Source organism: Astyanax mexicanus, chromosome 23 (genome assembly GCF_023375975.1).
Source record: "Astyanax mexicanus isolate ESR-SI-001 chromosome 23, AstMex3_surface, whole genome shotgun sequence".
In the NCBI taxonomy this organism is placed as follows: Eukaryota; Metazoa; Chordata; class Actinopteri; order Characiformes; family Acestrorhamphidae; genus Astyanax; species Astyanax mexicanus.
In genome coordinates this window covers 29473445-29500848 of record NC_064430.1, presented here as the reverse complement: position 1 = coordinate 29500848, position 27404 = coordinate 29473445, and the positions used below count along the sequence as shown (strand labels likewise).

Sequence of the window (27404 nt, the reverse complement as noted above, 5' to 3'; positions counted from 1 at the left end):
AGTATTTATTTATATACTGTGTTTTATACAATGGGGTAATAACAGTATTTAACACTGCATAATATATGCAAATACGTTATAGGAATAGGAAAATATATGGACTTTTATATTTTAGAATATTTTAAGAAATAATTTAATATAATGCATGTTTTAACAATGCAGATATTTGTATAAAATTAATGAATAACCTTTATATGAATATAGAGCACAGAGGGAAACAAAACAATTAGGAGCAGTCCTGATAAATTTGATATATTTGCTGTTTTTGAATGTCATTATCATTATCATAATTCTTTATTTAAGCACTGTATCCTTGTTTATTTTGCACTGTAGCCAAGAGCCACAGGAAGAGTAAAAAAAACAACACAAAGCAAACAAAAATGTCAGAAACAAATACTCTAAAGTAAATGGAAAATAATAGAAAAACGTTTTAAAATATAAAAACAAACAAAAAAAACTATAAAAACAAGATATGAGTAAATAATACAAACAATATACAATGCCAATATAAAATTATATGTAAAATTCAAATAAATAAGGTAAATATAATTGAAGATAAATAAATAACTATGCACACTTATAAACAAAACAAATAAATGACAAACAAAATAATATAATACAAATAAAACAATAAATATTTTACCTAAAAGAACAAACATTTGATTTGAACACTAAGCTTTGGTGTATTTATTTATTTATTTATTTTTGTCTGTCTGACGCGGATCAATTTCATATCATTTTTGTAGTTTTTAACGACCGCCACTGTCAATCTACACTACATTTCCCAGAATACCTCAATGACCCGTCCTTTAATGGGATTGGCTGTAAGGGACGGTGAAAGTTCAACCATAAATATTTCTAAAAAATAAAAATAGAAAGGAGACGAACAATATGTGTGCTGTTTTCAGCGATTTTTAAACATTTCCATGATATTTATTTATTACGAAAAAATATTCGATGTTAATAAACATTTTGTTACTTACTATTGTAGGTCACCGTTTTGACGTTTTACGTAAATTCTTCGCGCAGGCGCAGACAGAACAAAAACAGTCGTTGCGAAAGCGTGAACCTTAGAATCTTTGATAGAGGGGAGATTGGCCACTTCAGAAATATCTCTGGATTTGTTACACCAGAAGGCGCTCATGAGTAAGGGCAAAATGAATGGTTTCATATGGAGCAAGTGAATAAAATCATAGTTTAAAAAAAGTATATTTTTAAGGTTTTTAAAACCAGTCAATGAGCGCACAGTAGCAGTAATGCTAGCGCGTTTACTGCCTAAAATACATGTACTGTTAAAATATTGGACTATTTAGGTATACATGCTTTGCTGATTTGTCAAAACACGCTATTTTACTTCCTTATTTTAAAGAAATATAATGCATAAGTAATTTGTTAATATTGGTAAATTGGGTTTTTAGCGATTAGCTCCATTCTCTCTTATTCATTTAACACTCACTCGCGGGCTCCTTCTAGCGGTTCGCAGTAATCTAACAGCATGACTGATATAACCGTGAAACTAACAAGTGGGCAGGCTCTCTAAAAAAAAAATATCTGTGGCTTTTCTATGGCGCTGAGCAAGGAGCAGTAACCTGATGTAGCTAAGCTAGCGTTAGATAGCTAGGTTAGTTAACCTACGCAGTGTCCAGGGTTAGTGTCCAGGCCTGAGCGCTGTTTATAAAGGGAATAAATGTGTGAATAAACAGGTTTAATGGTAGTGTTTAAGAGAATGAGGGCTGTTTAATGCGATAGCTGAGTTAAACTAGCTGAGGGCAGAGTCATGGCGCTGCTGCTGCTCCGGTGCGGCAGCAGATCCAGTAAATACAGTAACGTTAACAGTATCCGCAGCGGCTGGGCTCTGAGCTCCCGCAGCTCCTGTTCACACCTGAGGACAGGTAAAGCCCTGCTCGATACGCCCATCCGGGTCTCTCCTACCTGCAGCAGGTGCGGATCTGCGGGGCTGTTTATTCAGCAGAGCCGGCGAGGTCTGAAATCAGGAGTTTTACAGGTAAGAGTAGTAACTTACTGCAGGCCAGCACCTGGATCCTGATATAAATGAATATAATGGAGGGGGAGAGTAAACATGCTGCTATCCCTGATTTAATCTTTTAAACTTGATTTATTTAAACTTGTCTCTGTTTTCTTATAATCTCTGTTTCTCATCTTCTGCAGCAACTCCTGAACAGACCACTGAGTGCAGAGTTTCAGGGCCTGAGCAGAGCAGTGTGCAGAAACAGCCTGGGAACTAATCCACTGGGTCTGTGGAAGATCCTTGGTAAGTTCTGGCTTAAAGACAGACTTCCCACCTGTCACTTAAATTAAGGAAGTCTCCCACTCCTGTTTACTTCCTGCGTTATCCCAAAAGCTTAATCTGAGACCTATTTACATTCATGATTTAGAACCTGTTTTTGCATTAGCTTATGTTATAGCTCTCCAGTATCTACCATGTGCCCATCATTTACTCAAACTCAGAAACTCAGAAACTCTACATTACATGTTTCTACATTAGCTATATTTCTACATTATCTCTCTGTTCTGTTGTTTTTTTCTGTTATTTGTTTGTACTGTGTGGGTCGACGAGTCTTGGTTCCTCCTAAGGTTTCTCCCTCTTAATGTAAGGGAGTTTTCCTTGTCACTCTTTCACCACTATAATTGGCATCTCTGTGGTGCTGCTCATAAGAGATGTGGACATGCTTTGTGACAACTATATAAATAAATCTGAATTGAATTTAGTTGATTGGCTGATGTAGACCTGATGCCACATGAAACTAATCTCTATTTTTTATATAAGCATAGTTTCATCATTTCATAAAAATATGATTGTTGGAAAAGTAAAAAAAAAAAACACTTTATTACACTACCTTATTACTTTACACTAACATATACACTATTACGTAATGCTTCTGTTTATCGGCAGGTACAAAACACTAATGGAAAAAAAGATATCTACGCATCTCTAGTTTTCAGTCAGTGATACGTCTGGCAACTCAACTTGTCATGGCGTAATATCTGTGTCTTCAAACAGTATCTGAATGAGCATTGTCCTATTGAAAGAGTACAAAAGACTAAAAGTAATCAGGCATTGTAAGAAACTATACCCCACACCATGATGCCAGACCTCCTGGCTCTGACTACAGTGCCTCCACACACAGATTCTGAGCCATCGGCACCGTTCTGGTTTGCAAACCTAATTTTGCAACACGCTTCCTTGTAAAATGTTGCAGAACCAGGAACATTCGTTCACAGTGAGAACCGAAGAATATTAGGTTCTTCTGCATCAACCATGACGGCATCTGTGGGCATGTCTGTTTGTACAGGAGCACCGCCGGTCTGCAGTGCCCTCTGTTGATGTGACGTAGGAAGAGCACCACGGTTCTTATAAGCCCAAACAGAACCAGAGTTCTTTTGGTGAAAAAGTTTGGCAGCAATCTATGGCAGCATTATTTTCAGATTTAAAATGTTTGTTTAAATAGTGTTTATTGCAAATGAAATTAAGTAACTCCTTTTCAGAGAAAGAACAAGATCTTCTTAACATTCAGGGCTGGACTGGGACAAAAAATCAGCCCTGGCATTTTTGGTTTAGACCGGCCCCTCATAATTTGCGGAGCACAACCAACTTGTAATTTATGTATGTGGGGTTCCAGAGAAGCAAAATGTATCAACAGCATATTAAATTCAGTATAGAGTTCAATTCTATTTTTTCAGGTTAAAGGTGCTTCCTCCTTTAAACTGCTATAATGTGTATTTGTATCAGGCTACAAACAGGGCATTCTGTATAGCCTCACCATTATCAACTTAAAAATAAAATAATAAAATAATAAATAATCATAAAAATTTAACTTTATTATAATCATGCTTGGTGTTTTTTGGGATGGAATGTTGTAACGGGGCTCGAGCTCTTTTATTAAATGCTTGAAACCAGGGTTCACTCCTACTCTCATCATGAGAGGAACTTTTGATCTAGGTAGAACAAACAAACAATGAGCCTGATTGTGTTGTTTTATTAAAAACAAAAACAACAACATTACTTTAACTACAAATATTTTTTTCCTTATTATTGGATGCATTTTAGTGTTCTTTTTAAGAAATATCAGCTTTAAATTGATAAAATTAAATTATATTAGTGGTGTCAATCACTTACATTAAAGAGAGAGCGCGAGAGAGAAAGAGCGAGAGACAGAAAAAAAGGGAGAGAGTGAGAAAAAGAGAAAGAGAGAGAGCAAAAAAAGAGAGAGACAGTCAAAGAGAGAGAGAGAGACAGAGGGAGAAAAGGAAAAGAGCGAGAAAAAGAGAGAGAGACAGTCAGAGAGAGAGAGAGAGAGCGCGATTAGGCAAGCGAGGGAGCGAGAGAGAGACCCCCTCTAGATTGTGGGCCGGTCTCTTAGGAAAAAAGGAAGAAAAAAAATCAGCATCAGCCCCCGAGGACTGTCGGCCCACCGGGCATTTGCCCGGTATGCCAGATTACCAGTCCAGCCCTGTTAACATTCAGTGGAAATCAGTGAAACATTTCTACTGTTCCATTTATCATGAAATTAGTACTGAATGTAAAGAACATCTGTCAAATTCACGTTCATTTTTAGTTGCCCATATTATCAGAATAAATATCACAAATTGATGTGAGGGAAAGATTAATCTCTATATTTTCTTTTCCTCAGGTGGTATAAATTATTTCAGCACTTCTTCTAGAAAACAAGACAAGAAAGATGGATCAAAAGGGAAAACGCCCGAAGAGGACGAAGGTATTCTGGATTCTTCACGTTCAGTTTGACACAACATTCACAATCAGAGATGCGCTGAAATGAACATTTGTGATCAAACCTGAACAAAATGAAACATTTGTCCAAATCCTAATATTTTATTTATTTTGTCACATTTTTCACCACCGTTGCATACATTTTTATAATAAGTGAATACAAAGCAACAGTTTATAAATACTTATCGAACACTGAACTTTTTAACATTTCATTTGACATACTGTACCAATAAAGCGGAATACATTTACCCAGCAGTGCTATAATGCTATAGTGCTATTTTAATCAGAAGTGTACCTCAGCAGTGTTACTTAAGTTATATGTGAGTTAAATGTACACAGAGAAAGGCAGCCAGTCTTTTATTTGGTCAACACTCAAATGCTAATTCTAGTTAACTCAGCTATTTTTACTATCCTACTCCTGTACAGCTTGTATATTTCAGCTGTATTTTTTAAAGAGGTTCTAAACGTTTACTGAGAGATGTGGAGAGATAATTAATGCACTCTTATGTTTAATTTATGCAAGTATAGCATTAAAATGAACTTAACCCTGCCACTGCTGCTGAATGCATTTGTGAAACTGTAGGGGAGAAACGATGCAATGCAACCTAAAATTGTTCATTTCATTGCTTAAAGGGATAGTTCGGTATTTTTGACATGAGTCTGTATGGCATCATCATAACCAGTGTCGTGCATCCACACTGACTTACCCCCCACAGCGTCCTGTGAGCCGAGTTCTTGTCCAGTTTAGGTCAAAGCGAAAGTAGTCCGGCATGTTTGCTGGGGTCAGGAAAATAACTCCTTTTTCTTCCCAAAGCAGTACGTGTTCAAAAGAGTGATTTATTTACATCACAAAAAACTAACCCTGCAAAAGTCACGCCTCGTAAATCACTTGGGTCCTACTTTCTCTCATTTCGTATCAGTGCGCATCATTCTGACAGCGAGCTGCGCACGCGTCAACAAGCGAGAAGTGAACAAAGCGACCCAAACATGTAGGCTAGCTGTCAGGTTGCAGCGCTGCGCGCATTGATATGGAACGAGAGAAAGTAGGACCCAAGTGATTTACGAGGCGTGACTTTTGCAGGGTTAGTTTTTTGTGATGTAAATAAATCACTCTTTTGAACACGTACTGCTTTGGGAAGAAAAAGGAGTTATTTTCCTGACCCCAGCAAACATGCCGGACTACTTTCGCTTTGACCTAAACTGGACAAGAACTCGGCTCACAGGACGCTGTGGGGGGTAAGTCAGTGTGGATGCACGACACTGGTTATGATGATGCCATACAGACTCATGTCAAAAATACCGAACTATCCCTTTAAATTGTTTTTTTTTAATTATATTTACTAGGGGTGTGACAAGATCTCGTGGCACAAGATCTCGCGAGATTAAAACGGACAATATTTCTTGTCAGGCTTAAACCTGTCTCGCGGGGCAAAAAAACAGTTAAGTGTGGACTTTTTAAGAGGGATCTGGCAACACAGTAGCGATAGCGATAGAGTGTGGTGGCTGAGCAGTGAGAGCAGCTCTCAGCAGAAGAGGAAAATTCAGGTATTTGTATAGAAGATGCTTCTGCTACTTTTAAGTTGTATGTCTGGCTGCATTTTGGCTCCAGTGGAAACAATAAACGGTAACAGAGTGACCAACAAGACACAAACCATATATAAATACTGTAAGTAAATCCTACACATGACTGTTAGGCAGTTGTACTAAACTCTTAGCTCTGTACTGTATTTAAAAACATGTTCTGTCTCTGTTTCACTTCAAGCATAGTCTTAATATGACTGGTTATGGTTCTGCATAGTTAAATTACAAGAGATTTTGGAGAAAAAAACACAAACCGTAGTCTTAATATGACTGGTTGTGGTTTGCATGTATTGTTTGCACTATATAAGACCTAGAAAAGTTTTATTTTTATTTTTTTATTCTTATTTCTATTTCTTATTCAATCAATGTGTGAGAGAAATCAGTCTGTTAAGTTTGCGTTATATGATTTTGTCAAATAAAACTCTAGTTTTTAATTTTTGACTTTTTCTTTAAAATTGTATTTTTAAATCTCGTCTCGTTCTCGTGAACCCAGTATCGTGTCTCGTCTCGTGATATTAGTGTCTCGTCACACCCCTAATAATTACCAAGTTTATCAAAAATAAATATTTTTTGTTGCCAAATTTTCAGTGCATTCCTCTTGTCTATTTTAAACTCTGTAACAGAGGAAAAGAGGCGTCGTGAGCAGGAGGAGCAGATATACCGCGAGCGCGTGCGCACCCTCGTCTTTATCGCCATCATCATGAGTCTGCTGAACTCCATCAACACCAGCGGGGGGAACATCTCCTGGAGCGACTTTGTGAACGAGATGCTGGCCAAGGGGGAGGTGTCGTGGGTGCAGGTGGTCCCAGAGAGCGAAATGGTGGAGATCCACCTCCACCCGGGGGCGGTGATCTTCGGTAGACCTGTGCGCACCCTCTCTATTAACTCTGTTTAACCTCGTTCACGGGTCAGAGAGCTAATTCATAAAGCCGAGAGTTTAAATTAAACAAAGCTGATATCATTTCTGAAGCTCTGAACCTAATTAAGAACCTTAATTTAAACCCATTAGTGCACTAACCCATGAAATTCCATATACAGTATATGCACCAACGTAATTCAATTTAAAATGAAAGGGCTTATACACTGCATACACTGTATTTTAATTTGTAATAAGTTCACTTATTGATGCATGGTTTTGTGTACCATTTATTAACTGTTTAAAAAGTTCAAGTTTAATTGCAGCAGTTGGGAGGGGACGGGACATCTGCAGTCCTGGTGGGCGAAGAGACCACTTCAGTTTCTGAATCAGTTTCTCTGATTTTGCTATTTATAGGTATACATTTGAGTAAAATGAACATTGTTGATTCTATAAACTACAGATAACATTTCTCCCAAATTCCAAATAAAAATATTGTCATTTAGAGCATTTATTTGCAGAAAATGGGTAATGGCTAAAATAACAAAAAAAAAAAATGCAGAGCTTTCAAACCCAAATAATGCAAAGAAAACAGGTTCATATTCATAAAGTTTTAAAAGTTCAGAAATCAATATTTGGTGGAATAACCCTGGTTTTTAATCACTGTTTTCATGCATCTTGGCATGTTCTCCTCCACCAATCTTACACGCTGCTTTTGGATAACTTTATGCTGCTTTACTCCTGGTGCAAAAATTCGAGCAGATCAGTTTGGTTTGATGGCTTGTGATCATCCATCTTCCTCTTGATTATATTCCAGAGGTTTTCAATTTGGTAAAATCAAAGAGACTCATTATTTTTAAGTGCTCTCTTTTTTTTTTCACCAGAGTTGTATATACACACAGTGTCAGTCAAAAGTTTGGACACACTTTAAATTCAGTCGGTTTTTTTTTTAATTATTTTAAAATGTTCTGCATTGTAGATTAATACTAAACTATGAAAAAAAGCCTTAAAAAACTAAAAAAAAAGCCTTAAACAAACCAGAATATGTTTTATATTTTAGATTCTTCAAAGTAGCACCTTTTATTAGATTAGACAGTTTTGCTCATCTCTGCTGGATTTTTTCAGTCAGCTTTATAAGGACGAGTCACCTGGAATTCAGGCTTTCAGTTAACAGCTGTGCTGAACTCATCAAGAGTAAATTACTTGAATTTCTTGTTTCTTAATAAAGTGTTTGAAAGCATCAGTTAAAGTAAAGTAGTGAAGAGGTAGAGTTACAGGTATACAGTGAATAGTGAATATTTGAGTAATGTTCTAATCCATATTATGAGAAGCAAGAACTACTCAACTAAGTAAAGAAATAAAAAATACTTTAAGAAATGAAGATCAGTCAATCTGAAATATTTTAGGAACTTTAAAAAGTATCCTCAAGTCCAGTTGAAAAGATCATTAAAAACTTGATGATGAAAATGGCTCTCATCAGGAATGCCCAGGAAAGGAAGAGCAAGACTTGTGTCTGTTGTACAGGATAAGTTCATCAGAGTTACCAACCTCAGAAACTGCAAGTTAACAACAGTTCCCCAGATAAGAGCAGCTAAATGCTTCTTCACAGAGTATTTTTTTGGGTTGTTTAACACTTTTAAGTTACTACATGATTCCTTATGTGATCCTTTATAGTCTGTCTGTGACTTCCTGTCTTGTGCACACAAACTCACAATATCTATTAGACACATTCTGACACAGCATCTCCTGCTACCCTCCTTAAGCTCTTAAGATTCTAATAAAAAAAAATCAGAACTACTTGTAGTAAAATAAACAAAAAAGCCGCAAAATACATGGAAATATTTATTTTGATCAAGATTCATATCCTAGAATATTGTACATTTTTTACTTTATTTACATTTAAATATCTATTTTTGTGTTAGTGTGAATGGCTGTGCAGTGTTCTCCTGGGCTGACTGATGATTACTGGTGTTTTGCAGAAGCTGGCGCTGATGTACCGCATTCAGGTGGCTAATATTGATAAGTTTGAGGAGAAGCTGCGAGCTGCGGAGGACCAGCTGAATATAGATGCTAAAGACAGAATACCGGTGTCCTACAAACGCACCGGCTTCTTCGGCAAGTGAGTAGATGGGTGGAGCTGTGAGAGGATGAATCAGCTGTTAGTTTAGCACAGCCGTGATGTTATTCGTGATAACACACTCCCTTTCGTGTTCTATTGCTTTTATACAACATTTTTTTCTTAAAAAATGAATAAGGAAAATAAATCAAAGAACTTTAGGAAATTCAGAATGAATATGCTTTAATATGGACTGTGCCTTCCACCAAAAAGTAGTTCCACAACAACTGTAACAGAACTGAAACTTAACTACAAAACAGTGTATGGTTCATACAGACTAACACCACGAACGTTAGCTTGAAATCAAAATTGGGAATAAGTGAAGATGGTGACAGTAGGAGCGTGAAATAACGCTAATACTCTCCTCTCCTGCTCCGTGGAGTCGTCTTCAGGTGAACGCTGCGCATTTTTGGGGCATTTCTGCCTGTTTTGCTGGGTGGTGTTGGTTTTAGCTAGCCAGCTGGACTGTGGTTAGGTTAGCGTAGCTTGCTTTAGCTCAGCATTAGCTTAGATTAGCCTAGCCTAGCTGGTTATCGTTCTGGTAGAGCTGGGCGATTAAACGATTTTATCAATTAATTTGAATTTACAGTTAAGGACGATGTGTTTTTATGAAAATCGATTTTCTCTGAGTTTTAATTTTCACCAACCCTTTAATTTAGCCCCGCCCCTCTCTCCCTCCCTCCCTCCCTCCCTCCCAACAATTTGTCTATAATAGGTTTGAAAATAAAGAAAACTAAAGAAAGCTAAAAATAAAATTAATAAAATAAAAAACTGCTCTTATAATAGCATTTAACAACACGGCAAAAAACAGATTTATGTAATTTACGTTAAAACAAAGTTATTTTGAGACGTGACTGCCTATTTAAAAAAAAACATTCATTTGTTCATTTGTTGGAGTTTATTTGTATAATTTCTAACATATTTAGAGTGTTTTTTACTCACTTTTTTCTCTCTCACAATGTTAATCCTTTACAGCTTCAAAAACATGTATTATGCAAATTAGGCGATGACGTCATTTAGCGACTTTTAGGAGATTTTAGTAGGGGGGAAAAAATAGATTAATATCGAAAATCAGATTTTTTTTTTTTTGTTTTGTTTTTTTGGGCCATATCGCCCAGCTCTACGTTCTGGCTGTTAGACGGCAGTAACCGAGTGATTTTTTTCCCTTTTTTCCACAAAAGAAGAGTCAGCGCTGCGGGCGAGCGTGCCGCGGCTGAGCGCTAGCCTGTGCTAAGCTAACTCTGCTGCTAGTGTTCGTGTGTATACGCCTTACTCAGCAACGCGTCGGCGGAGTGATACAAGTTTAGTGTGAGAAGGCTGTGATGTTGTCACATATATCAGCAGGGCTAGAACACTTCTCAAAGATTGTGAGGTCGGAACTAACTGTTGTATAAAATACAGTAATAATGAGTCTCTGAATGGAACTGTGTGTGTGTGTGTGTGTGTGTGTGTGTGTGTGTGTGTGTGTGTGTGTGTGTGTGTGTGTGTGTGTGTGTGTGTGTGCGTGCGTGCGTGCGTGCGTGCGTGCGTGCGTGCGTGCGTGCGTGCGTGCGTGCGTGCGTGCGTGCGTGCGTGCGTGCGTGCGTGCGTGCGTGCGTGTGTGTGTGTTTTCTGTGTGCTGCTGCAGTGCACTCTACTCTCTGGGTATGGCTGCTATCGGAGTGGCGATCCTGTGGTACATTTTCCGGCTGGCGGGGCTGGGGGTCAGAGAGGGGGGATTCGGTGCATTCGTAAGTTCTGTTTTTAACTGTTTCAGTTTTTTTTTCTAATCAGAATCAAGATCTGTAAATTATAAATGCAATTCAGTATCTATTGTAAAAATTAATTCATAACTAATATACATGATTTAGTAACTGGTAAAAGATTCAGGATCTATTATAAAAGTTCCAGTAACTCCAATAATCTACTTTAAAATCTACTGATGATTCTGTTTGTACTATAGATGATATAATAACTGCTATTTTGTAACTTCTATTCTAAGTGTTTCAGTAACTATTATAAATGATTCAGTAAATCCTGTAATGTCCAAGGGTCAGTATCTACTAATGATTTTGTGTTTACTATAATTGATTCAGTAACTGATAAAAGTATGTGTGTCTGTTCTTAATGATTCAGTTGCTGCTTCAAGTGACTCGTTATTTTACACAGAATTCTGTATCTATTTTAAGTGATTCAATTACTGCTTAAAATGACTCGGTATCTTTTCTAAAAGATTCTGCATCTTTTATAAATGATTCAGTGTCTATTATAAAAGGTTCTGTATCTGTTGTTAATGACTCAGTCTGTTATAAAAGATTCATTATCTGCTATAAATGATTCAGTCTAATATAAAAGTTTCTGTATCTGTTATAAATTATTCAATCTATTGTAAAGGAAACAATTTAGAAAAATATAAATGCTCAAGAATTATACATTATTCAGTATCTATTTTCTGTGATTCAGTATCTATTAAAATAATTCACTAGCTCTATTTATTAATTTAGGAACTACTAAAATAAATTAGTATGACATAAATGATAATTTACTATAAATGATTGTATCTACTATAAACATTTATCTATTAAAGATGATTTCACTTCTTAGTATAAATGATTTATTACATCGTATAAATGATTCAGTATTTATTAAAAAGAATTCAGTAGATATAATTATTAATATAGTACTACTACTAAAATGATTCAATAATTAGTATAAATGATTCTATATCTACTATAAATTATTCTATATCTACTATAAATTATTCTATATCTACTATAAATTATTCTATATCTACAATAAATGATTCTGTAGCTACAATGAATGATTCTGTATATTATTATAAGGGATTCAGTCTCTATTATTAATGATTCGGTAGCTGCTAGTACTGATTGAATGTCTCTCGAAAATGATGAATTAACTGCATTTTTTTGTTTGTGCTACCTAGAATCAGTGGAAAAGGGCGAAGTTCACCATTGTTGATGGGAAATCTGGGAAAGGTGTGAGTTTTAAAGATGTAGCCGGGATGCATGAAGCTAAGATGGAGGTGAAGGAGTTTGTGGACTACTTGAAGGTAACTAGACATTTTCATTAGTGAAGCCCATTATCAGTTATGTCAGCTTTATAAGAAACCCCTGTCTTGTAGCTCTGCCTTGCTGGTGTGGAGTTAGGGATTCATTTATAATTGCACGCCTATATACTCTAGGCATTATGCATATGTAGGGGTGTGACGAGATCTCGTGCAAGATTGAAACGTGACGATATTTCTCATCAAGCTTTAACCTTTCTCGCGTGGAAAAAAAATAGTTTAGTGTGGACTTTTTAAGCGGGAACTGGCAACACAGCAGGAGTGCAACTACGTTCTGTTTGTGGTGTATGCAAATGTAGTATAAGCACCCCCGGTGGGGAGGGGGTGGAGGAGATACTTTCTGTCATTACTAGCCCACCGCGCTCCGCAAAACCAGTAAGCTGATTGGCTGTTTTTCCTGAGAGAAAATTTATTTGGGGCTTTCATTTGGCGCCCCCTTTAGTGCAGCGCCCCTATGCATTGCATAGGCTGCATATCCCCTTTTTAAGTTGTATGTTTGGCTGCGTTTTGGCTCCAGTGGAAACAATAAACGATATTTTAGGAGATTAATCTGACTGGTTATGGTTATGCATAGTTAAATTACAAGAGATTTAGGAGAAGGCTTAATAAGACTGGTTGTGGTTTGCACTTATTGTTTGCACTATATAAGATTTATTTATATTTTTTATTCTTATTCTTAATTCTATTCCTTATAAAATGTGTGAGAGAAACCAGTCTGTTAAATTTGCGTTACATGATTTTGTCAAATAAAACGCCATTTTTCATTTTTGACGTTTTCTTAAATTTTCTGGGTTCTCGTGAACCCAGTATCGTGTCTCGTCTCGTCTCGTGATATTAGTGTCTCGTCACACCCCTATGCATATGTATTTATTAATTTATTTGTCACTTTTTGTCATAATGTAAATCTTGCAGTGTTTATTTGCACTGATCAGTATGAAATGTGTGATAAACAAACTTCCATTGGAAGTTAAAGGAGACACAGTTAAGTAAGATTTAGCTTGTTCATGTTTTGCCATTTAGTGCAAGCTAACAATAATGTGTGGTAAACGCCTTATTGTGTGAGATCTCTTTATGTGAGAGTGGTTTTGTGTAAACAACTTTACGAACATGTTTTGTACTATAGCCCATAGTCCTATTTTAACCTGTGTGAAAAGTGCTATAATATGTCCCCTTCAAGACACATTATTCCTCATCCTGTAAAATGTTGAGATTCTGTAGCTATAAGACTTTGTTTTGGCAGTAAATCTACGTTCATTAGTCATTGTTGGATTAAACTGAGCACCTGACTGTGTGTTTGTGTGTGTGTGTTTGTGTGTGCGCAGAATCCAGAGCGGTACCTCCAGCTGGGAGCGAAGGTTCCTAAAGGTTCTCTGCTGCTGGGGCCGCCGGGCTGTGGGAAAACTCTGCTGGCTAAAGCAGTGGCTACTGAGGCCCAGGTGCCCTTCCTCGCCATGGCCGGATCAGAGTTTGTGGAGGTGATTGGAGGTGAGGTCTTAACCCATTGCTTGACTCTGTAACTTGTTATAAATAATGTAATTATTAGTAAGGATAGTATCTTATTAGGGGCCCAGAGACCGCAGAGGCTGGGTTCCTTTGTACTCTCTAACAATAAATTGCCTGAAAAAGCGTTATGGTGCCATGTGTGCTGAGTGACCTAAAACACGTGCATTTGGACTGCAAAATTATGGGTTCAGTCCCAAGTTCTGGAATCTGTGACAATGTGAAACGTGTGTTTGAAAGTACATCAACATTTATCTAAACTGTGCAAGACTACCAAGAAGTGCTTGGACACCGACAATTGCCGCTTGCAGCTGTATTTATTATTATTATTGTTATTTTTATTTTAGTTATGCAAAAATTAGAAATCATTATTTGTATATCATTTAGTTAATTCCAAGTTTAGTTGAATAATGACATTTATGTTCAGCTTGTCTCCAGTGTTAAATAAGGAGGAGAGTCAGTGTTTGTTAATGAGTAAATATTGTAAAATAAATGATAAAATATATGTACGGAGTGTATTATGTAAAGACCTGAGCTGTACAGTAAGTGTGGGTTTGTGTTAATAACGCAGGTCTTGGGGCGGCGAGGGTGAGGAGTCTGTTTAAGGAAGCTCGGTCTCGGGCTCCCTGCATCGTCTACATCGATGAGATTGACGCTGTGGGTAAAAAACGATCCAACAACATGTCTGGATTCACCAACACAGAGGAGGAGCAGACCCTCAACCAGCTGCTGGTGGAGATGGACGGTGAGAAGCAGAATCTGGACCATGGAATTGATTATGATGTTTACTGAAATAAACAAATAACACCCCAGAGTAGGGGTGTGCCATATACAACTGTACAGTAATAATGTTATAATTTCTATAATAATAAAGTCCATTTCATGATAATAGCACTAATCTCATTAATGCAATTCTATTTTTAGAAGTTTTGATATTTACTGTGAAGCTTTAAGGGATTCTTTTTTTTGTATAATTGTTTGCAGGTTATGTGCATGTTCTAAATATTGTACTTTTTGAGGTTTAGTATTATTATAGTTAGTATTATTTTATACAAAGTCAACTTTGAGATACTGTCATTTACAAAATAGACACACTTTTTAGTTTGTAATTAATGTTTTAAATTGCTATATTTATACTGAATACAAATATTTTTTTGCCGGAATATATTCGTAAAATGAAGGCAAATATTTGTTTATTTTTTATTTCATCATAAAAATAATCTTGAATTATTGTGATATTATTTCAGAGCCATATCACCCATTACATCTTAATAATTATTAAAAAAAAAAAATTTAATCTTTAACATTTTATCTGCAACAAACCGTGTTATTTTATCTGTGATAATCTAACTGTTATGTATTGTATTGAAATATTTGTTTAGGTATGGGAACCACTGATCATGTGATTGTCTTGGCGTCGACCAACCGAGCAGACATTCTGGACAATGCACTGATGAGACCTGGCAGACTAGACAGACACATATTTATTGACCTCCCCACTCTCCAGGTACTGTTGTGTGTGTGTGTGTGTGTGTGTGTGTGTGTGTGTGTAGTGGAAAGGTGGAATGTTCTGGATTAGGGTTGGGCGGTATTGAAGTTTTTCATACCGTCATACCGTCGTCAGATTATATGGTGGTATACGGTATTACTGGCAGGGGGGGTACCTGTGAGTTTTGATATTTTAGAATTCGTTAGATTATATTTCCTTTAGCATTTTGAGCTTTAGTTAGTTACTTTCCTATTTCATATCTATTTTTCTGTTTTTATTAAATGCTTCAGAGCTTTAAACGCGCGGATGATTTTTTTTTTATGTATATTATTTTATTTTTGTACCTGTGTGTAAACTATTTTTTTTTTGTTATTTTAGAATTCGTTAGATTATATTTGTTTTACTGTTTTGAGCTAAGTTTAGTTGGTTATTTTCCTATTTTATATCTATTAATCTGTTTTTATTAAATGCTGCGGAGCTTTAAACGGGTGGATGAGCTCGCGTTCAGTCTCACGTTCAGGCTTCGGGTTCAGGCAGACAATCTAAACTCTAGTATGCAGAACTATATTATTATTGTTATTAATTTTCCATTCTTTTAAATAGCAGGATACTTTGATTTTTATTTCTCAGCCCGGACGAGACCCGGCCCGAGGAAAGTAATGGAAAATCTCGGGTCAGTCCAGGCTCCAGGAAATAGTCATCTGTTTTTTAATACTATTTTTATTTTATATAAAGCAATGGCATGCTAATCACCATATAACAAAGTATTACTGTTAACGAAAACGAACGAAATAACGAAAACTGAAAGTGAAAGTTCTCCTTAACTGAAACGAATAAAAACGGTAATTAAAAGAAAAAAATAAAACTAACTGAAATTACAGATTGAATACCCTCATTTTCGTGTTTGTTAATTTATTTATAAGCGCTGTATCCACTACAGCAGATTAACAGCGGGTGGTGTTGTGCCGTTTCTGCTCATGAAGGGGAGCCGGGGTTCAGATGTCGGCACCGCGGTGCAGCGCGCAGCGCCTCACGGTCCGCGGAATTACTTATATTTACAGCGCTGGAGCTAGCTGCGAAATAATGACAGAAAACCCTGAGGAAACAGCAGAATTCTGTATGGGATTAGAATATGAGGTGAGGGACATAAAAAAACCTGTTTTGTAGAGAAACAGGAGATGAGGAATATTTGAGAAGCAGCTGAAACTTTACCTGTGAGTAGCTCATACTGAACACCCCATGCTGCAGGATAAACTGATAAATCTGATCATTTCGGAGGTTGGTTGGTTGTTGGGGTTTTATTGCCACTCCAGCACAAATGTGGCTATTTGTGGCGATAATTTGGATGAAAATTAGTCTATTAGTTAAACTCTATCTCAATAGAATTTATTGAGTTTTTGCTGTATGATCTCCTCAGTGAGAATCCACACCCCATAACCAATCAGGGAGCTCCAACTGCTTACCCCTCCTACTGCTCTTTCATTGTGGATGCGCAGAATGTCTTAAACGTCCGTTTTTCAAAGTTCAGGTTTGGCACGTCACGTGGTTAATATACCGTCACTATTTTACAATACCATCACCATATTTAAATACCGTGGTATACCGAAATACCGTCATACCGCCCAACCCTATTCTGGATGGTGAAAGTGAATAATATGGTTGTTATTAATGTGAATAATATGATGAATGGTTGTGTTTCAGGAGAGGAAGGAGATCTTTGAGCAGCATCTGAAGATACTGAAGCTTTCTCAGCCTGCTGACGTCTACTCCTTACGGCTGGCTGAGCTCACACCTGGCTTTAGTGGTACATTTCCTGCTCTCACACACATTCACTAATGATAAATATATCAATTACCGTATTTTTCCTACTATAAGGCACACTTAAAAACCTTTTATTTTAGCAAAAAATGCCTTATGTATAAATTCTACCAGTCAGGTATTAAGGAGCAGTAAAGCTACTCCGAAGTTTAGCGTTAAACAGGAGTTTCATTAACTGGACTGGACTGGAGCAGTATTAGCATTAGCAACTAACCGCAGCGCTAGTTCTTTTACAGTTCAGAGGTGAGTATATTGGACTGTAGGCTGCACGTTTACTGTGTAACTACAAGTTATGTGTGACAAACAGCTAGATAATATCGCCCTGGCTTTCCGGAACCGTCAAGACTCCTTCGTCACTTGGCACTGTCAAGCAGCATTTAACGTACTAGCGCAAATCACTGCTAACTGCGGCTAGCGCAGCTGCTAACCATCCTAAAATACTGAAAATCTAAGCTTATTGTAAATATACAGAAGCATTTTACTCACCCACATTTTTTTAAGAATTACAGTTTTTTTTTTTTACTTTTATTTATGATGTAGTTAATTTGTCCAATGTCTTTTAAACCCCTGAAGTAAGGAGGCTGTAGAAAAATGGCTGTAATAACATTCCTAATCCAGTGTGTTGAAATGTAGAGTCCAAATCATGAAGATTGTGCCACTGTCCAAACATTTCTGGGCCTAACTGAATTAGAGGTTAGATCGGGCCCAAAAAATCTGACCCAGCCCAAGCCCAAGCCTGTGCACGTTCTGCCCGAGCCCGACCCAACCCGCCCCATAAACTGTCTGTTTTCGGGCTGATTGAATGAGCGAAATATGATCAGAATTATGTTACTTAACACTGAAACATAGAAGCATAGAACTATTATTTAATTAAAATGATTTTTAAGAACAGCTACACACAGTGCTGCAAGTCAAACGCGGAGGAGTTCACGTGCAAGAGAGAGAGAGAGAGAGAGACAGAGAGAGACACAGAGAGAGAGAGATTTGCGTGTTCTGGTGTATGAGCTACTCACAGGTAAAGTTTCTCACATACTGTTTCTCTTGTTTCTCTTTTAACTCCTCGTGCTCATATTCTAGTCTCATACATAATTCTGCAGTTTTTCAGTGTTTTCTGTCGTATTTTGCGGCTAACTAACACCGCGTACCGCGAGGTGCTGCCACGCTGCCGCTGTTGTGCCGAATCCGACTCCCTGCTGAATCTTACTCCCGCTCTGCGAACAGAATTGCCACAACACCCCCTGCTGTAGAACTGTGGGAGTGAAAACAGCGCTTATAAATAAATTAGTTTTTTCACTTTCAGTTTTTGTTATTTGGTTTTGGACCGATTTCGGATCGGTCCTCGGGTCAGGTCGGGTTCGGGCCGGCAATCTAAGCTCTAACCTGAATGTAGGTAAACTAAGAAAACCTGATTTCTCTAAAAATTTAAATTTAGAGAAAATTGTGAGGTGTTTATTTTTTTGTGCTTTAAATGTTCATCAAGCTTCTTGATTTATGTCTTTATTTGCAAGGCGAATATTTTATACCATGCACCAACATAGAGGCTTTTTAGAAACAGGTGTTGCAGCCCACCTGACCTAACGTTCCCCACACAACATACACACACTGAAAACAAATAAATAAATAAAGAAATATGTTTTAAATATATTAAATTGCCACAATGCAAAGATTCGCAAATCATACTACTACGCATAATAGTTTGTGAATTACTGAATGTAATGCAGAATACAGAAAAACTGCTCATTTAATTGTTGCAGTGAGTTATAAGAATTGTATATTTGTTTTTATCCCAGGTGCCGATATCGCAAACATTTGTAATGAAGCTGCTCTTCACGCAGCCAGAGAGGGACACAAATCCATCGACACCTTCAACTTCGAGTATGCAGTAGAGAGAGTTATAGCAGGTAGCTACAGCTAACCGTGTGTGTGTGTGTGTGTGTGTGTGTGTGTGTGGTAGTGAGAGAGAAATTGTGTAACAGTAGTCCTGACTGTGTGTGTTGTTTGGTGTAAAATGCAGGAAGTGTAAAGAAGAGTAAGATCCTGTCTAAAGAGGAGCAGAGAGTGGTGGCCTTTCATGAGTCAGGCCACGCCCTCGTCGGCTGGCTGCTGGAACACACTGAAGCTGTAATGAAGGTAATCAAAAGTTCAAATGTGTTCATTCCCCATATATCAACATTTCATAGAGTCACCTTACACTGCAATTACAGCAACTGAGTTGACAGATTGCCAAATTAATTCAGTGAAAATGCATGAATTCCAGCTGTTGCTAAAGAAATATCTCTATAATATTCATAAATTTCCCCAGAATTATTATTTTTTAATCTGTTCTTCTATTGTACTTGTTCATGCTTCTCAGCCAAATTATTATAACTTAATTTTAAGATGGAGGCACCCAGAGAATTAGCTGAAGGCATTGTTTGTATATAAACAGTTTTTTTAATAAACTACCTGTGCTCTTTTAAAGTTATCTGTGCCTTTTTGTAAACATCAGAGCTCTCAGAATTCTACCAGTAAAAGTGAAGCTACTTTGAGTTTGTTAATGGTGTTAAAATAGTGATTTCTTTGTATGGGTATCTCTATGCCCCTATCACTATTGTAAGCTTGTTGGGAGCATCGGCTAAAAGCTCTGTATTTCGATATGCTGGGGGAGAATTAAGGTTGGCTATTTAACAAAAGCTTGTACTCGTTATCATGTTTCACTACAACTCAAATACATTTTACACTGGATTTCTTATTTAAGCTTTGGTTTACCAAACTAGCTGCTGATATGATGAGAAATAGTAGTAGACTCTATGAGGAGAGATTTGGAGATGTGTAATTGAGCACAGTGATGTAAACCACTACTTTTTCCTATGAATGTAATTTTTATTTATTCTAATATAAGTGTTTTACTGAGTAGTCCAGATAAGGAGCTTTTTATTGTAATCTCTGCAGATGCACATGACAGTACATTTTGGATTATGATCTACACCTGTTGTTCTGTCGTTTGTTGTCCCGGTCAGGTATCTATAGCTCCCAGGACCAATGCGGCTCTGGGTTTTGCTCAGATTCTGCCTAAAGACCAGTACCTGTTCACTAAAGAGCAGCTGTTTGAGAGGATGTGCATGGCTCTGGGTGGAAGAGCCTCAGAAGCCATCACCTTTAACAAAGTCACTACAGGTAAGATTCAGGACTCATGAGATATTGAGTATTATACAACAGTTATTTCCGACCTCACAATCTGATTGGTTGAGAAGTGTTCTAGCCGTGATGATTTTTGCGATAACATCAGGGCCTTCTCACACTAAACCTGTATCACTCCGCCAACGCGTTGCAGAGTAATGGTGTACATACAGAGGACAGCTTAGAATCATCAACGGCAGCGCTAGCTTAGCACAGGCTAGCGCTTAGCCACGGCACGCTCGCCCGCAGCGCTGGCTCGTCTTTTGTGGAAAAAAGGGAAAGAAAATCGCTCGCTAATGCCGTCTGACAACCAGAACGCTAACCAGCCAGGCTAGGCTAAGCTAAGCTAAGCTAACCTAACCACAGTTAGGTTAGCGTAAACTTAGCTCAAAGCAACACCACACAGCAAAAAAAGCAAAAATGCTCAGAGTTCACCTAAAGACGACTCCACGGAGCAGGAGAGGAGAGTATTAGCGTTATTTCACGCTCCTAACGTTACCATCTTCACTTATTCCCAATTTTGATTTCTGTCTGTATGAACCATACACCGTTTTGTGGTTAAGTTTCAGTTCTGTTACAGTTGTTGTGGAACTACTTTTTGGCGGAAGGCTCAGTCCATATTCAAGCGTATTCGTTCTGAATTTCTTAAAGTTCTTTGATTTATTTTTTATTATTTTTTTGTAAAAAAAGAAACTTTTGTATAAAAGCGATAGAGCACTCGAGGTCGTGTGTTATCACGAATTATTTGTGATAACACACGACCTCTCGTGTTCTATTGCTTAAAAACAACACGATTTTATTTATTCGATACAAGAGCTTGTTGACCACTGATTCAGCAAGTTTAATACACTGTATTGCTACACTTTTTCACTCAACTGAACCAACTCTGGGCACAAGCTCTGCCGATAAAATCGATTAATCGCCCAGCTCTAACTAAATCCTAAGCTTTATTATTCAGTAACTATTATAAGTCTTCTATTTATGATATATCTAATCTGTAACCCTGTATTACTGTGCTGGTTCAGGTGCTCAGGATGATCTGCGGAAGGTGACGCGGGTGGCGTATGCGATGGTGAAGCAGTATGGCATGGTGCCCAGCGTGGGTCACGTGTCCTTCCCTGAGTCAGAGGTGCAGGGTCCTCTCGGACGCAGGCCTTTCAGCCAGGGCCTCCAGCAGAAGATGGACCATGTGAGTGAAGATTGTACTCAGCTCAGGGTGAACTGTATCAGGACCTGCTCTGTTAGTGTGTAGACAGATGAATGTGGAGGGAAGTGTAATTGTTCTCTTTCTCTATTTTTTATAGGAGGCTAAGATGCTAATCGCTCATGCTTACAGAAAAACTGAGAAGCTGCTGCTCGACAACAGAGATAAACTGGCCGTGGTAAGTCCAGTCTGTTTGGTACAGACCTGTTATAAATATAAACTGAAACATTTATGGTTTATAGAGCTTCATACTTTAATGGCCCTACTTTAACAGTTCTTAGACGAGTTGTAAAATGTGCACCATTGGTTTAGGGCGTATCAGTGTGTCTTTGCTATCGTAACAACAGGACTACCAAAAAAATCATTAGTTGCAGCACTACTGTTGATCTCACCCACTGCCTATATTTACTCTCATTTTACTCCATCTTTGGTCATAGAGGGTTTTAGATGGATTCTAAATCTTTTTAGGTTGTGTAGAACCTAATAATGCCTAAAATGCGGCTTCTGCTAAAACAGTCTGCTTGCTAGCTTCCATGGCTGCTATTGTGTTCTATATCTGACAAACTGGAGTGTGGAAATGGGACTGGGTGGAAGCTAAAATCCACATACTGGCTGAAACTCTGCTGACAAAGAGATGATCATTCTTGAATTTAACATGTTTTCTTAATATCTGATGATGCATCCTGATCACGTATGCGTTGTAACAGAAAATGTAGTCTGTATTTGTCCTCTAAGTTAATCTGTTTGTTCTGTTTCTGCTGATAGTTGGCCAACGCTCTGCTAGAGCGGGAGGTGGTGAACTATGAGGACATCGAGGCTCTGCTGGGCCCGCCTCCCCACGGGCCCAAAAAGATGATTGCCCCACAGAGCTGGATCGAAGCAGAGAAAGACAAGCAGGACACGGGCGAGGAGGAACCCCGCCGTCCCCAGAGACCCCCGAGGAAGGACGAGGAGGAGGAAGTCAATCCAGGACCAGCGTGAAGCCCAATCCAGACAAACCGCCCTGCGTAGCGAGAGGACAGAGCTCCTGCCAGGACAGTCTGGACTGCTCATATTCGCTGCTTATTAATAATAATAATATTCAGAAAGAGTGGCTTTCTGCTGCAGATCTGTGATAAGCTCATTTATCAATACCTGTGTAAGAAAAACGGTCAGGATATTGTTTATCGTTTAAACAGCTGTTAGATTTTATTCCTCCAAGCGCGCTGTGATGCTACTCGGTAATGCTTCATCAGAAGCAGCTCAAAAAATAGAAGCGCACATGTATCGGAGGAGGCATGTGCTCTACACCCTCCTGGTGTGTTGGGGCATCACTAATGACAGGGGGAGTCCTAATGAGTTGGTTGGGTCATTGGCTGTGCAAAATTGGGGAGAAAACTGGAAAAATTAGAAATAAAAATAACAAAATAAAAAAACAGCTGTTAGATTTTAATTCATATCATTAAACCTCTGTTATAGAAAAATATCACAGCAGATCTATAATTTATAGAACTGCAGCCCAGTAGTTTAAAGCCCTGTTCAGGTTAACTCACTAAACAGCAGTGAAGATGCTCTTATTTAATGACAGAGAGTGACGTACGCACTGTTTGCTTATTTATTTAAGAGTTCACCTCTTATAAGTGCAGGCATCTGTGATGAGCCTCGTTATAAGCGTTAGAAAAAGCACTTGACTGATGTAGAAATAAACACTGCTTAAGTGGATTCTGACCTTTTGTAAACAGGTTGAGATGTAACAGATGGAGTGATGTGATGGAATTCATTATTTTATTCAGCCTCATGTTGAATAAATTATATTTTGTGTACATCTTTGTCTTTTTATTGTGTGAATATGTGCTTGATAGAACATGAGGGGAAAAATATTGCAGGTTTTTTTTTATGATAGGGAAAAAATTGACTTTGACATTGTCACTAAATGGTTGTTTTGGAATGATTCATTGCCAGGACATTGTTTCAGTGCTTTTCTGTTTGCTGTTCAGAGCATATGATCTCTAAATAGACAAAATAAATAAACAAGAATTTCATTTTTTTTATATATATATATTTTGCTCCAAAGTTTTAGAACCATAAGAACTATACTCAGAATTCTTTTTAGCTTGGTTCCTTGGGAAAATCCAACAACTTTTCAATTTGGACCAATTTGGTTTTCATAAGATTTTTTTTTTTTTTTTTTTGCTAATTTTATGCATAATATGCAAAAGTTGTATTTTTCACACTGTAAGGCGCATTTTATAACAACTACTTTCTGGTGTATTTTCATACATAAGGCGCACCACATTATAAGTCGCATTATGTGACACTAGTAAGGAGCAGAGGTCCTGCAATGTTTCCCTTCTAATTCAGCAGGTCTTGCCCTGGAGCTAAGCCAAGTAAACAAACCTGTAATTCTTAAAAAAAAACATAACATTTTTAAGTCAAACGAGGGCTGGATATTAATTTACACAGATTTATCTCCTAAAAACTGCTTATTTGGATGAGTAAAGCACTTAAATTAATTTAAAGCAAGTTTTGATATGCAGATTTCCACTAAGGCTAGCCACGGTTAGTGGCTAATGTCACCCGACAGCACTACACTGGGGAACCCTGGGTGTTCTGGTAAGCCAGGGTGATATTAGCTAGCGGTTCCTTCCATGCAGCTTGTTTTAACACAGTAAACACGCAGGCTACAGGCTGATATACTCACCTCTGATTGGCGAAAGAGGTAGCGTGGTCAGCGGTGCTAGCTGGGGTTAGCAGTGGGCTACAGGCTGATAATACTCACCACTGAATGGAGAAAGAGGCAGCATGGTTAGCAGCTAATGCTAATACTGCTTTAGCAGTGCTTTTTGGGGTTAGCAGCAGGCTACACAGGCCCATAATACTCATCTCTGAACAGCAAAAGAGCTAGCGCTTAGCGTGATTAGCAGGTAATGCTAATGCTGCTCCATTTTCGAGTCTCTGTGTTGGAGAAACTTTACTGAATCTACTTTATAATGCTGCACTTCAGTGAAGTGGCTTTACTGCTCCTTACAACCTCACTGGTAAAAATGTATACAGAAGGAGCACAGGATTATAAGACGCACTGTTGATTTGTGGGAAAATTAAAGCGTGCCTTATAGTACGAAAAATATGATACTGTTTTAATTTTGTCTTGCTTGTTCAAAAACTTCAGCTTATTTTGAAAAGGTCAAAACACCGATCAGAACAAAGCTTTGTGAAGAATCTGGTTGAAGTCTCCTGATCAAAAAAGTAAAACATTTTTACACAAATTCTAACTTACTTGATTAATATTTTCTACAATTCTCCGTAGATTTGTAAGTGAACACTGATCAGGTTTAAATTCCTCTGCTAAATATAAGTATAACGGCTGAAAGACTTTTGATAATCTCTAAATGTGATCGAGTGTCTCAAATTATATTAGACCTTCTTATACATCACCAACCTAGGCTCTAGTAGGCATTAGGGTTGCCAACTTTTCGAAAAAATATATATATAAAATAGTCTATGAATTATATAATATAACTCCAAACCATGAAATATAACACAGTATACTTAGTTTGTTGAAAATAAAAAATGTTTTGGCACAATTTTAGTATTAGATTAATTCAAACCACATGTATAATATTCAGTACTGTGCAAATGTTTAAGGCACCAAAGTAAATTACACTAATCCTTTTATCTCAGGAATATGAGTGTTTTTCCCGGGAAAAAAGCACCACATATGATTTGAATACATGCAATAAACATAAATACAGTAAAACATAACAAGGAATTCTCATTTTTAACTATAAGTATGTTATATCCTGTTAGCCGAGCTGAAGAACAAAGTGTAGAGATTCCAGATTTCTCCTGGATGCTCCTCAGCCAGCATGTGTATATTATGTTCAGTTCCCTCAGCAGCTCCACATTTATCACATTTACCAAACCAGGTGTTGATATGATGAGAAATAACTCTATTAAACTCAGATGGGGAGAGATTAGGAGATGTTTTAAGGAAAACGGTGCTGTAAAAGCTGTGCTTTGTGTAAATTTGCTGTTTGTATTTATTGTATTTTTATAGTTTTACTGAGCTATTAAAAACTTACTGCACAGATAAGAAGCTTTTTCTTTACTGAAATTCCCACAGGTGCCTAAAACGTTTGCGCAGTACTGTATGTTTCGTTCAGAAATATGTTGTTCATAACAGAAATATTTTTGGCAAAATAATATATTTAGCAAAATATATGCTTTCAAATGAGCTTTGATATTGGTGATTTTTTTTACCACATCAGCTTCTGGAGACGAATATCGCACAGGGAACCTGGACACTGCTCCCTCTCCCTGTATTCTCCTCCTTGGCCTCTCGTTTCTTTCCCACCACGTGCTGTTTAACTCGGTATGTTAGCTCAGGTCCTGCGTTCTAAATCACGTCCAATCACAGGAATAGTGCACTATATTGTGTGTTAATCAGTGGTAAATAGTGCATTGTTTCTGTGATAGGAAGGGAGTGATTTAGAACACAGATACAGCCACTGCGCTGCCCCCCCTCTGCTCAGAGAATAGCCACGCCTGAACAGAGGCTGCACTTCTGATTGGCTGTGAGTCTCCGCGTCATGACCAATGAGAGTCGCAGCCTCTTTTTAGAAGGGGTGGCTGTTCTTCAGCGGAGGGGGGCAGGATCTTCGTGTCCCGGATCAATTCAATACGGAACGCGTACTTTACTGACGAAATACAGGACGATTCCGTATTTTAAGGGATGGTTGGCAACCCTAGTAGGCATCATCATTGTGCCAGTTTGTGCTTAATTCCGCAGATTGACGTTTGCGGATATATTTTTGTTTAAATTTAAGTCACAGACAAAGTTTGTCTTTTATCTATTAAAGAAAATCCCATGTCATTTTTCCCCTTTCAGGGACTCTATAAGATATAGACTCCAGTGGCAGCTCAGTTCTATTCTTTTATTCTTAACTGAAAAGATTATTTTACAAAACACATCATTCCAATACTTTTTTTATGTTTTGCATGAAATAAATATATATCAAAACAAAAATATTCAACAATAAGAACAATAAGAGCCATTATCAAAACCAAAAACATCAAAAACAATCATATAAAAGGAAGGATTTACAGCTGGATCTGTGAGTTATTGCATCTGAATATCTGTTATTTAAAGAGTGAATTCTGGGTAATCTTGGGTATGTTGGGTTTGTTTTTAAATGCAAATTCATATAAACAATTAAAACAGTCAAATATATATATAAAAAAAAACATAGTATCACGAAATCAGTGGATTATATGTCAGTGTCCACGTGCAGTGTCCCAATTGTCATATAATAACCAATCAGTGGGTCAGTCTTTAAAACAGACCTGCTCCAGCTTTCAATACAGTTCAATAAAGTACCTGTAGCTATACTTACATTTACATTCATAATCTCCCACAGATTATACAGCAAAAACCTGCCTCCAACATCCGTCCATGACTTTACATCCATTTACACCCTATCATTTAACCGGCCCAGCTTCAGGGACATACACTATATGGACAAAAGTGTTGGGACACTCATTCACAGTTTTTTCTGTAATCTAAAAAGGGTTTTAAAAAGAGTTTATCCTGCTTTTGTTGGAGTAACTGTCTCTACTGTCTCTAATGCTTCATGAGAAGGAGTGTCCACAAACATTTTGACACATTTCAGAATCTAGTACAAATCCTGTCTGCACAGTAGAGACAGTTACTCCAACAAAAACAGGATCATCTCTTTTTAATAATACCATTTATTTTAGAAAAAAAAATATGAATGAACACTTTTGTACCTATATAAAAGAAAAGAAAAGTGTTTATGTGGTTTCCAAAATGTATTTTTTATATTTGTAGGTTTTCTCTAGGCCTGTCACAATAATTATATCAGGTTATT

At 37.5% G+C, this 27404-nt stretch overlaps 1 protein-coding gene across 1 annotated transcript; it reads left to right on the top strand.

The window, feature by feature from the left end:
* Nucleotides 1-1532: 1532 nt before the first annotated feature.
* On the top strand, nucleotides 1533-23339 carry spg7 (SPG7 matrix AAA peptidase subunit, paraplegin). Its single transcript, XM_007230070.4, has 17 exons — nucleotides 1533-2005; nucleotides 2170-2272; nucleotides 4653-4736; nucleotides 6955-7196; nucleotides 9167-9306; nucleotides 10931-11033; nucleotides 12227-12352; nucleotides 13690-13852; nucleotides 14439-14612; nucleotides 15250-15374; nucleotides 17058-17160; nucleotides 18965-19075; nucleotides 19189-19304; nucleotides 20174-20330; nucleotides 21359-21522; nucleotides 21638-21715; nucleotides 22303-23339. Exons 1-17 carry the CDS (start codon nucleotides 1778-1780, stop codon nucleotides 22516-22518), a joined length of 2433 nt encoding a protein of 810 aa, XP_007230132.3. The 5' UTR covers nucleotides 1533-1777; the 3' UTR covers nucleotides 22519-23339.
* Nucleotides 23340-27404: the final 4065 nt, after the last annotated feature.

What these genes read in the sequence shown, in the direction of transcription:
- spg7 (XM_007230070.4), top strand. Translation starts at nt 1,778, where the DNA reads ATGGCGCTGCTGCTGCTCCGGTGCGGCAGCAGATCCAGTAAATACAGT. An exon ending in AGTTTGTGGACTACTTGAAG is followed by an intron (nt 12,353 to 13,689) that starts GTAACTAGACAT and finishes GTGTGTGCGCAG; the next exon opens with AATCCAGAGCGGTACCTCCA. An exon ending in ACACTGAAGCTGTAATGAAG is followed by an intron (nt 19,305 to 20,173) that starts GTAATCAAAAGT and finishes TGTCCCGGTCAG; the next exon opens with GTATCTATAGCTCCCAGGAC.